The 10904-nt window shown below is 46.0% G+C and overlaps 1 protein-coding gene across 2 annotated transcripts; it reads right to left on the bottom strand.

The window, feature by feature from the left end:
* Positions 1 to 2270: 2270 nt before the first annotated feature.
* LOC140633588 (uncharacterized) lies at positions 2271 to 9215 on the bottom strand. 2 transcript variants are annotated; one of them, XM_072826375.1, is made up of 3 exons: positions 8929 to 9215; positions 4662 to 4761; positions 2271 to 4045 (listed from the first exon to the last, which is right to left on the bottom strand). In XM_072826375.1, exons 2-3 carry the CDS (start codon positions 4699 to 4701, stop codon positions 2820 to 2822), a joined length of 1266 nt encoding a protein of 421 aa, XP_072682476.1. In that variant the 5' UTR covers positions 4702 to 4761; positions 8929 to 9215; the 3' UTR covers positions 2271 to 2819. The 2 variants fall into 2 exon arrangements, with proteins under 2 accessions (XP_072682476.1, XP_072682568.1); XM_072826467.1 differs by lacking the exon at positions 4662 to 4761 and having other exon boundaries at positions 8929 to 9212.
* Between the last annotated feature and the right edge of the window lie 1689 nt (positions 9216 to 10904).

Below are 10904 nucleotides of genomic sequence, written 5' to 3'. Positions count from 1 at the left end.
GGATCTGTAAAACTGGAAAACAAGGCATCTGCTCCCAAAATAAAATGGTGGGATAGACCTAGGGTAATAGTTATACACATTGTTTCAAAAGGGAGAAAATGAAAGAATAAGGGAAAGCCACAAGTTCCAAGAAATTTGGAAATCAAGCTTAGCAAACTACATTAAATAGCAAGGTCTGGGAATACCCAGGTTCAGGGCTCTGGCCACTGGGCTCTCAGCTCCCCATCCTGGGTTCTACTCTGTCCTTTAAGTCCTCCGTTTCTATGACAGGTAACAAAGGTTTGCAACTTAGTAATTTTCCCAGCCAGTTTCATATGTGCAGAATATCGGAGGTCCTAATTTCATATTCTGTCCTTTTAAGATCCAAAGTGTTTCTACCACAAAATTTTCAAGAACTTTGTGGCTCTTCTGTATATAACACAGAGATTCACTCCACTAGACAAGAGGTTAGTCCACACATTTCCCCCCCCTGGATGATCCCATATCAATTTCTGCTTTTGCTGAGATGGCCAAGGGTTGCCTTTAAGCTTCCAAGATGGTCTCTGCTTATACTGAGGAGACCTGCTTAGTCAAATCTCTTCAAAGAAATTCTATGTGGCTGAATACTCTGCTCTTTTGATCTTGCTGAGATATTACAAGAGACTATACAGTCACACCCATGGCTATTTCTCCAGAACATGCTTTCCTGATCATGAATCATTTCATTTCAATGTCTTTTGCAATTAAGACAGGATAAGAATTCCCCAAATCATCAAATCTTGGGTCTTTTCTGTATAATAGTTCTTCTCTATGTTTATCTCTTCCGTGTCACATTTTACCATGAACAATACAAAGAAGACCACACTTTCAACACTTTGTTTAGGAATTTCCTCAGCTAAATGTCCATATAAAGACTTGTACATTAATATTTGCACCAGCTTTGTTTTTAATATTTAGAATTTGGGGGAAGAACAGGTCAATTAAGATAAAGGGATAAACTGCAGTATATCCATCGAGTATTACTCATCTATTTATACACACAACATGGATGATTCACAAAATAATTGCATGAAAGACAGTGGACAATAATAAACTTCTAAAATTCAATTTAAATAAGGTTCTAGAAAAGGCAAATTTATCTATAATGAAAGTAAATCAATGGTTGCCTGGGGAAGGGATGGGAAGTATTTGGAAGAGCATTGAGAGGGATTAGGAAGGGGCATGAGGGAACTTTGGGGGTGGTTATATTCAATACTACAGCTGGGTAATTTCTTATACATATATTAAGGCCTACCAAATTGCACTTTAGTATATGCAGTGTATTCCATGTTGACTACACATCAGTAAAACTATAAAAGATGATTCCACTGCAACATCTGGGTCTCCCACTTCTACTAGAAAACCAGACTATCAATATAGTGACTCTATTTTCTCTCTCCAAACATCTGGTAGAGAACCTCTGCCTCTGCAGCAAGAAAAACTGGCAAGCAGTGAAGGCTGTTTCCCAGTGAGTCACCAGAATCTCTGGCTGGTCACAAAATCTACATCCCTGGACCACAATGTATACCCCAGAGTTCTTGCCTATGCAGCAAAGACACTAGATATAGAGCCCAGAGAGGTACAGAAATCGAAATAAAATTTACATTCTTTGCTCTGTCACTGACCTTGGTCAGAGTGACAAAGCTCTGGAGATGCTAAGAATTGCCATGCATCCCAATCTCATACAGCCATAGTGACTGGTATGTTTGTGGATGTCTTTTTAAAATGGGAACATCCACTCTCATTTGCCAGTCCCCAGGCCCAATTATTCACACTGTGTCTTGGCATCAGTTTTGTTTCCTTCCTGGGTTGGTAAGTCTTGCAGCCAGAGACCTGGGTACCAGATCAGATTCTGGCCTTCATGGCATATGGCACTTGGCAGGTCCTCAGAAACAGCTTCCCCTCAACTGTGCTGTGAAATATGGCACATATGCTGGAAATAAGACACTCAATCCATGCTGGTCTCAAACATATTGAAGGCTGTCACAACCTCCCTCAACATCACCATCAAAGTGATGTCTGGGCTCTTAAATAACTCTGAAATCCAGACATCAGGCCCACAAACCCCTGAGAAACTTTTGTCAGCAATACCAGAAGTAGACTGAGAATGTTTCCCTGTCAACCTGCTCTTTCAGTTGAGGCACATGAAACCAGGAGCACCCCCCTCCCAGTTTATCTCTTCAGTTTTGCATGGCCTAATTGTTTTCTAACCACTCCAAACAGTAAAAAGAATGTCCAAAATTAACAATGGCTTAAATAATAAGGTCTTTATTATCATAGAAACCAGAGCAACAGAAGTAAGTAGTTCTCCAGGTTGGGTGACTTGAAGGCTGGAAAATCTGTTATAAGTACCACATGAGACCAACACTATGAAGAAAGTAAACCTTTTTTGTAAGCCACCAGAACACAGCTCAGATCCTCTTGGCTAAAGATGTATGTAAGGTCCACACTTTTAACCAGTCAGTGGGGAGGGAATGAGGAATCCCATTTAATTCAGGATTCTTATTATTTCCCTCTAGGGACTGGAGAGTACAAAGTTCTACCTTCCCTGAGGACATAACGGTAACTAAGCTGATAGAGCAGACATGGTTTCAGCCACAGGCATTGAGTGACAAATCTGGCAAAGACCTGAGTAGGTCTGAAAGTGCAACACAATTCATGAAACCTTCCCTGTACCTGGCATTCATAAGGTATCTCCCCAGTGTTAATGTTCAGATATGAGTTTCAACATCTGATTGATGTCTTCCTCTCAAAGGGCAATCATAGAGCTCCTCTCCGTATGAGTCCTGTTGAGAGCACTCCTAAAGCCTTCCTGCAGTGTGAACTTTCTGGTGCCGAATGAGGTGGGAACTTAAACTATAGGCTTTCCCACACTCATTGCACTCATATGGCCTTTCTCCAGTGTGAACTTTTTGGTGCCTAACAAGGTGGGATGTTCTGATGAAATCTTTCCCACATTTGCTGCACACAAATGGCCTTTCCCCTGTGTGAACTCTCTGATGTGCAATAAAGTCAGAGCTTCGACTAAAGAATTTCCCACATTCAATGCACTCAAAAGGCCTTGCCTCAGTGTGAATCCTCTGGTGTTTAATGAGGGTATATTTGTGACCAAAGGATTTCCCACAATCACTGCAAACATAAGGATTTTCTCCAGTATGAATACTCTCATGCTGAACAAGTGTGGATTTGTGCCTGAAGACTTTCCCACAATTGTTGCACTTATAAGGCCTCGCTCCATTGTGAACTCTCTGGTGTACAATTAGGTTGGAATGATGACTAAAGTATTTTCCACATTCACTACACTTGTAAGGCATTTCTCCAGTGTGAATTCTTTTGTGCTGAGTAAGGTTGTCTTTGCGGCTAAAGGCTTTTCCACATTCTTTGCACTCATAAGGCCTTTCTCCAGTGTGAATTCTCTGGTGTTGGATAAGGGTGGCTTTACGGCTGAAGGCTTTCCCACATTCACTGCACTCATAAGGCCTTTCTCCAGTGTGGATTCTCTGGTGCTGGACAAGTGTGTCTTTGCGGTTGAAGGCCTTCCCACATTCGCTGCACCTGTAATGCATCTGGCCACTGTGAGAGGCCTCCCCACTCCTGGTGCTCCTTGTCTTCTTCTTGCTGTGAGTGGCCTTCTGCTGGTGACTGCCCAAACTGACCTGGAGGGTCTGCTCCTCCTCACATTGAAAAGGTTTTTCTGACAGGTGAGGTTCTTCACAAACTCTACAGTTCTTGACAAATGAGGTCTTCCCTTTGTCTCTTCTTAAGGGTTTCTCTACATTGTACTGCTTCTGGTGCTGATGAAAGTTTGCAGTGAAGCAGAATTGTTTCCCACAGGCCCCACATGTGTAAGGTTTCAGCCCTTGGCGTGTTTCCTGGTGCAAGATATCTTTCAAGATAGGGCCACATATGTCGCAAGGGTGAGCCATCTGGGTGGATGAACCTGCCTTGGAAATACTATCATGTGACACTTCTATAGAAATACTCTGTTCAGAAGGTGCCTCTTCATCCTCCACTGCACACCAACAACCTAAAGGCAGAAAAATGCTGTTGAAGTGCATGATGACTTTGGTGGGAAGGGGCAACCCCATCACCAATGTGTCTAGTATACCCAGGATTTAGTTCATGGGGCTATTAGCAGGACAGCAGATTTGGGATCAGGTTAAAGAAAAAGCTGCTGTGCAATACTGGGTCCCGAAGGGTCACAGAATGAGGAAGCCTTCACAAAGGACATACACAAGAATGAGGTGTAGCTCAGGGAGAACCAACAGGCAGGATGTCCAATTTACTCTTCAGCAAATGATTTTTAGAAGGGCCTTGGCTACTGGTGAGTGCTATGCAGAAATGTATGTCCAGGCCCAGTAAAATCTGATTTAAAATGAGCAACTGGTATCCTAGAATCATTTAAGGATATATGTATGTCATGACACATTAGCATTGTCCAATAAAGAACACTGCAGAAGGAATAGTAGAGAGCACTAGTAAAGTGGGCATGGACAGCCCTGGGTCAGAGGTCAGAACATAAAAGACAAGAACAAGGAGAAAAAGATAGAAATAAGTATGGTCTACAACCTGGGCACCAAACAGGATTCTGGTGCTAGTTGAACCCAGCCCAGAAGTCACACCCACTTCAAGCTCCCACTCACCAGGGCCTGTCCACGTCCCTCCTGCCATGGCTAGAGTCATGACCTCTCAGTCAGGCACTCAGAGTTCTTTCCCCTGCTAAGTTCAGCAACCACAAAGCATCTGGAAGAAACAAGTCATAGAGGAAAGACAGGGCAAGTAGGAAAGCAGTGACCTAGAGCAGCCCATCCACAAGTGATGAAGACAACTAAATATTACAAAATGAGTATCAGAAGCATCTTGTAGGATCAGCACACTGGGCCCCATGGCAGTGACTATTATGGCAATTCATGACACAAGTAGATCCAAAGAATATGCCTATTATAAGAAAGGGGCAGAATGTGGAGCAGAGGTATCATGAATGTGAGCAGAGCCATATAGTAAGGGAAAGGGCAAGCAAGGTAGTCCACTGGGCTGACCACAAGGAATAAAGGAGGCAATACACAGCTGAGCTTCAGTACCTAAGAAAACCTAGGTTAGTGAGGGAAAATAGCAGTGCCCAGGCAGCTATGGGAAGAAAATGGCAACCTTTGAGGGAAGAAAGAGTAGAGCACAGCCCAGAAAACTTGGGCATACAGGGCCTTACCTGGCAAGACCGTAAATGCAAAGCACAGAAAACACTGCATTATGACACAAATCTCTGGGCCTTACCATGCAGCCCCCATTTCTCCCAAGAGAAAGACACAAACACATCCTTGAAAGTCACATGACCCTGTATGAAGTCAACAACTTGAACACAGAGGCAGCAGTTCTCCCTAGGACTCCTGGTCTACCTACCACAATTTACCCTCCTCCCCAGCTCCCCAACTCAGATACCAGGCCCTCATGTGACTGGTGCCCACCCACTCTTTTCCCACTTTCTAGTCATCATTTTGTCCAACCCAGAACAGGCAGGGGACAGATAGACACTTCTGTCAGCTAGTTCTCCTGGGGTCTAGAGATCATGCATCTCATATACATATTTGAGCTTGGAATTCTCCCTAGAGCCCCCAGGCTATGAATTCAGATCCCATCTCTAGTACATATTGTTCTTTAGACCAGAGCTCCCTCATGTCTATGCATATCCACAACATAGGCACCTCCCACATGCAAATCTGCACACAGCACCCAAAGAATTCTTGGTTAATGCATCCAAGATCCTACCTGGCTCCAGTTGATGGTCCCCACCGCCATGTACTCTGAACCCAATTTTTAAATCCTTCCTTCCAGGCCCTATTCCTTGATTCAACTTCAGCAATCCAGAACAACATATAGGTCAGATAAACCCAGCCTCCTTCCCACTTTGCTGTTACATACTAAGGATGCTATATTCTCAATAGTCATAGGCTTAACACTAAATTCTCATGCAAAGCCCACACCCACTGTCCTTCTACCTCAATCATAGTTACTCTGCCAGCTGACCCAATCTGCCCCTGAGGTAATCTACCGTGACTTAAACTCCCCACATCCCATTAAAGGTCACCACGAACATGTGGGAACCACACAGCGAAAGGAAAAGCACTTGCTCTGGCCTCACATTCATCTCATCTCTAATACTACTCTATACCAACATCCATCTCACGTCTATATGCTCTCTCTAGAAGACTTCCCCACCTGCCAGATCCTCCTCTTTCCCAACCATGCACACTAACCTCCCTTTTCCTGTCCCTTGGGTGACTCCTATCCCACTCTGCTGTGTCCACCCCCTTCTAGACCCTAAATGGCACTGCCACTATGATGTAAAGATTCTCTCTATAAATCTGATAAGCAGCTCTATTTAATCCATATAGTGGCTGCCACCTTTGAGACTTGAATCCCTCCTCTGAAATACAAACGTCTGTGTCCAGCTCTCTACCTGTACCTCCACTCAGATTCAACATGGTCAAAGCCTAATTCTTGATATTACTTCTGAAAGCTACTCCCATCACCAACTTCACCATCTCAATTGAGGGTTTTTCCATCCTTATGTTTTCTCAGTCCAAAAACTATGGGAGCTGTGGGGTCATCCTTGACTCTTCCCATTCTTTCTCTTACCATCCACATCAGAAAATCTGGTTGGCCCTACTTAAAGAAAAAAAAAAAAAAATCCAGAATCCAAGCATTTGTCCCTCACCTCCAGAGCCACCAGTCCAGTCTAGCCATCATCAAAAGTGATCTTTCCTGACCCCAGTCATTTTTCACCATGCAGCCAGAGAAAGCCTGTCAAGACCAGTCAGTTCACTCCCTCCTCTGCTCCAAACATTCCATGGCTCCCAATAGAAGCCCAGCTCCACAGGCTGCCATTCTGGGGTTGAATCCTGCCTGTCCCCTGCTCTCTGATCACACCAGACATAATGGAGACCTGAGGCTCCCTAAACACTCCTAGTTCAGCCTCAAGTGATGTTTTTGCACCTGCTGGTTCTAGTGCCTGGAGCACCGTTCCACACTTCATCCCACTGCACTGGATTCAAGGCAAAAGACCATTAGTAACACTGGCACTCCCAAACTCAAAGGCAAGTAGAAGGATAAGTGAAGACTCCTGAGACACCACCATTTCCCATAGTGGGTTGCCAAGATCATGGCCAAGTGGGGCATGATGAATCAGGACCTGCATACTCTGCACTCACCTATGCAGAGATCCTAAGTGCTTCTACCATCAAAGCAACCTGGCAGAAGGAGGAAGCTGAGAGTGGCAGGTAACCAGAGTGGGGTATCATGGACTGAACTATTCCCCTATCCCTTGCCCTTTGGTGAGGATAATTTCTGAATGTCTAATCTCAAATACGAAGACTCCAGTGTTGCCTTCTACCAGCTGGGTGTCCATGAACAAAGATGTGTTGCAGTGTCCTCATCTGTAAAGCAGGGATAACAGCAGTAGACACCTAACAGGGCTACAGTTTGTAGCAACAGGTTAATACATGTCAAGGATCTTTGAATTAGTTTTTCCTCTCCACAAGCTTCACATTTTTCCAATTGGTTGTGGTACAAATGAAGGGACAGGTTTTGATACTATTTATTTTTAAGCTTTAAGCTTTTAAGAAGATGTGATATTTAAGACTTTCATCATAATCAAATACTTAGAGGCAAGCAAATTATTAAGCATTAACAGAAACTTATATCCATACATCTGCTTATGTATACCAGCCATGTGCACACTGGCCTTTCGCCAAAGCAGCCTAACTGTAACATACTCCTCTGAAGGTGAGCCTGCTGGAGGCCCTTCATTAGAGATGTTCACAATCTCTCTTACTTAAGAGTTGGGGAATTGATGTGCCAGCGTCCTGGATTTGGCTGAGGCTGCTCCACTAGCCAGGCTGACTTTTCCTCTGTTCTTCAGGCAGTGCCTTTGCTGAGCCCACAGAGTGGCAAATTTATAGCACCTCGCTCCTGCCTCTGCATCTCATGTCAGGTTCCTTATACCCTACAGCCCTTTCCTCCAGCTAAGACCAGCCAGAACTCTTTCACATGCTTCCTTCTGAAGGTAATGAAGAATGTCACCTCTTTTTCCCTGCCCTCCAATATCTCACCTCAAGGACTACGTGAGATAAAGACATCCTTAAAATTCTTCCTCAGAATCTGCTCTCCAGGCTTTGACTTGAGGCCTCGTCCCTCATTGGTCTCCAACACAGCTCCTTCCCTGAAGTCCAGACCTGCATGGCCAAATGCCCTAGGGACACCTTAGATTTACCACATCCAAAATACAACTCCTGATTCCTTCAAAGGAGCTTCCTGCTCCAACGGACCCATTCCCACCGAAGTTCAAGGGGGGAAAAAGGGAAAACAAAACTGTGAAGGTCCCTCATTCCTTCGTTCACGTACAGCCATTATCTGACAGCGGGAAACCCTATTGGTTTTACCTTTAAAACTCCATTTCTCCACCTCCAACTTGCTCGCCATGGCTCCAATCCAAGCACCACAAAACCTCCAAAGTCTGCGGCCTCCTCGCCTCCAAGTCCACCACCCACTCGGCCGTAATGTGTACTCCCCCAAGCCAGACCACATCTGTTCTTCCATCGCTCCAAGAGTCCTCGCCATGAAGGCACAAGGTTCCCCTGCCATGCTCCCTGCAAACACGAGCACTCTGGTTTCCTGAATCCTCCCGGCTCAGTGGCGCCTCCAAGCCTGTGCTCGTGCTAGTCGAACGGCCAAGAACAGGCACTTCGACGGCTCATCCCACCGGCTGTTAGAAATGGGGGCTCCCCCCCTGCAAACGCCCCCGTGGCCCAGGACATCGGAGACTGGGCTGCAACGACTTCAACTGGTGCCCCTCTTTCAGGGCTTCGTGATTCAGAACCCCAAAACGCGTCAAGGTCCGGTGAACAGAGTACCCACCTACGCGGGATCCATCACCGCGGTCGCCGCCATCACAATCTGGACCACAAGGAGCTGTGAAGAGTCCCAGTTCGGGACCAGAGCATTGCCGTGGCTAGGCCCTGGCCGCGGAGCCTTCGCGGGTGCTGCCACCGCCAAGCCTCTTCCCGGTAGACACAGGGTCTCTTCCCGCGCCTTCCGGCGTCTGTCACTCCGAACCCAACCAGAGCTCCAGAAGCTCTACACCGAAAGCTACACCAGGAGCGGACAAAATGTCCGCCGCGAGGAAGACACCGGAAGTCCCGCCCAGCGTCTTCCGCGCACTTTTAATAATGCCGCCACCGCGCGGCGCAGGGATTTCTGGGTAATGTAGTTTCCCTGACCAATCGGCCCTAGTGATTCTTGGACTTGCTCCCTGCGGGTGCTAAGGCTGTGGCTTCCAGCGTTGGGCTCTGGGAAACTGTGCCTCGAGGGTCAGAGGACTGGGCGGGGCTTCAGTCCTCTTAAAGAGCGCACGCCCAGATTCCGTGCTTGTGTAGTCTGCGGGAGGGCGCAAGAATGGTAACTTTCTTGTAGGTATTCCCCAAAGCCACAAAACCACATGGACATATCTTGTCAAACTACTTTGAGTCCACTCACAGTCCACGTATATTTCCTTGCTAGTTTTTATTTTTTTATTTAAATATTTAAAAGATTTTGTTCATTCATTAAAGACATAGAAAAAAAAAAGAGAGAGAGAGAGAAGATAAAGGCAGAGGGAGAAGCGGGCTCCATGGAGGAAACCTGATATGGGACTTGATCCTGGTACTCCGGGATCATGCCCTGAGCTAAAGCAGACACTCAACCGCTGAGCCATGCAGGCGTCCCAATCTATATGGATTTAAAAACCAGCATGTAGCACCCTGTAATTCAAATGATCCTTCTTAGCCCAAAGCTAAGATATATTGATTTCGCTCTAGGAATATGCCGACTATCTGAAAAGGGTCATTATAAATGCTTTCTAAAGTGCCAGGACTGGTGGCAGTAAATGTGCAAAGGTGACTATCCAAACCCAGAAATAAGGATTTGGAGCATCAAGATCTCATTTCTTTGCTAGGAAGTGCTTTTCACTTCATTTGCAATTAGAGGGACAGTGTCTGAATTGGGAGTTGAGATTATTTTTGGTAAATGATGAAGCACAGGAGAAGGAGGATGGGGGGTGGGCAGGGAAGTGAAGGAAGGAAGGAAAGAGTGAGATACCAGGGGCTTAGCATAAGAAACACCATCTTGTATATAGCTGCTATTTTTGTAATCTTATGTCTGTTTAAACTGCAAAATGTCCCAATACCCAGGGTTTCAGGAAGTATACCATAGACATTTGCTTTACCCAGCTTTTTGGCTTCTGTACAATGCTTAGCAAGCTACTAGGACTCAACAGAAACTGTCAACAGGATAGGTTTATGCCTTTATTAACCTATCCCTGAGTTTACTCAGGGCTGCGAGATTTTGGAGTGCATGAACCACCTTGCAGCTGCTGGCTTTCAATAAAGACTCCTTAATTTGGCCTTCTAACTATGGCGTCCATCTATATAAGTTGCTGCTCTAGCTATAACATTTGGAGGCCCCAGCGAGATCCCCGAGTGATCTCTGTCGCTCGGTTCTGACGCCTATTGGGCTGAGGGCCTCTCTGCCAGTGCTGCCGGGATTGCGACAAATCTCTAGGGGAGGCGCCCCCTGAGACGTTCCAGGGCCCGGAGGCTTCTCTTCGAGGCTATGACAGCCTGACAAGAGAAACGAGGACGTCCAACCCCCAAAATACCCACGGAGTCACCTGTAAATTCCTGAGGTGTCACCTGTTTACCTGGAGACTGGTCCATCTGGGTGGAAGCTGGAGGACCAGACCTAGTCTGAACTCCCCTCCACAGGCTCCCCCGAAGATGTTAGGAAGGGGCTTCTGGTTAAGGGACCCAGAGGGGGTCCCTCCTGTTTTGTACTTAAGGGACCGGGGGGAGGGGGGG

The sequence above is a fragment of the Canis lupus genome, chromosome 1 (assembly GCF_048164855.1).
Source record: "Canis lupus baileyi chromosome 1, mCanLup2.hap1, whole genome shotgun sequence".
Classification (NCBI taxonomy): Eukaryota; Metazoa; Chordata; class Mammalia; order Carnivora; family Canidae; genus Canis; species Canis lupus.
Note: the sequence above shows the minus strand (reverse complement) of the source record. Positions and strands in the feature narration are given on the sequence as shown.

Coding starts and splice junctions, on each gene's coding strand:
- LOC140633588 (XM_072826375.1), bottom strand. CDS start 4,701: ATGACTCTAGCCATGGCAGGAGGGACGTGGACAGGCCCTG. Junction 4,046..4,661: donor AGGGACGTGGACAGGCCCTG/GTGAGTGGGAGC, acceptor TTCTGCCTTTAG/GTTGTTGGTGTGCAGTGGAG.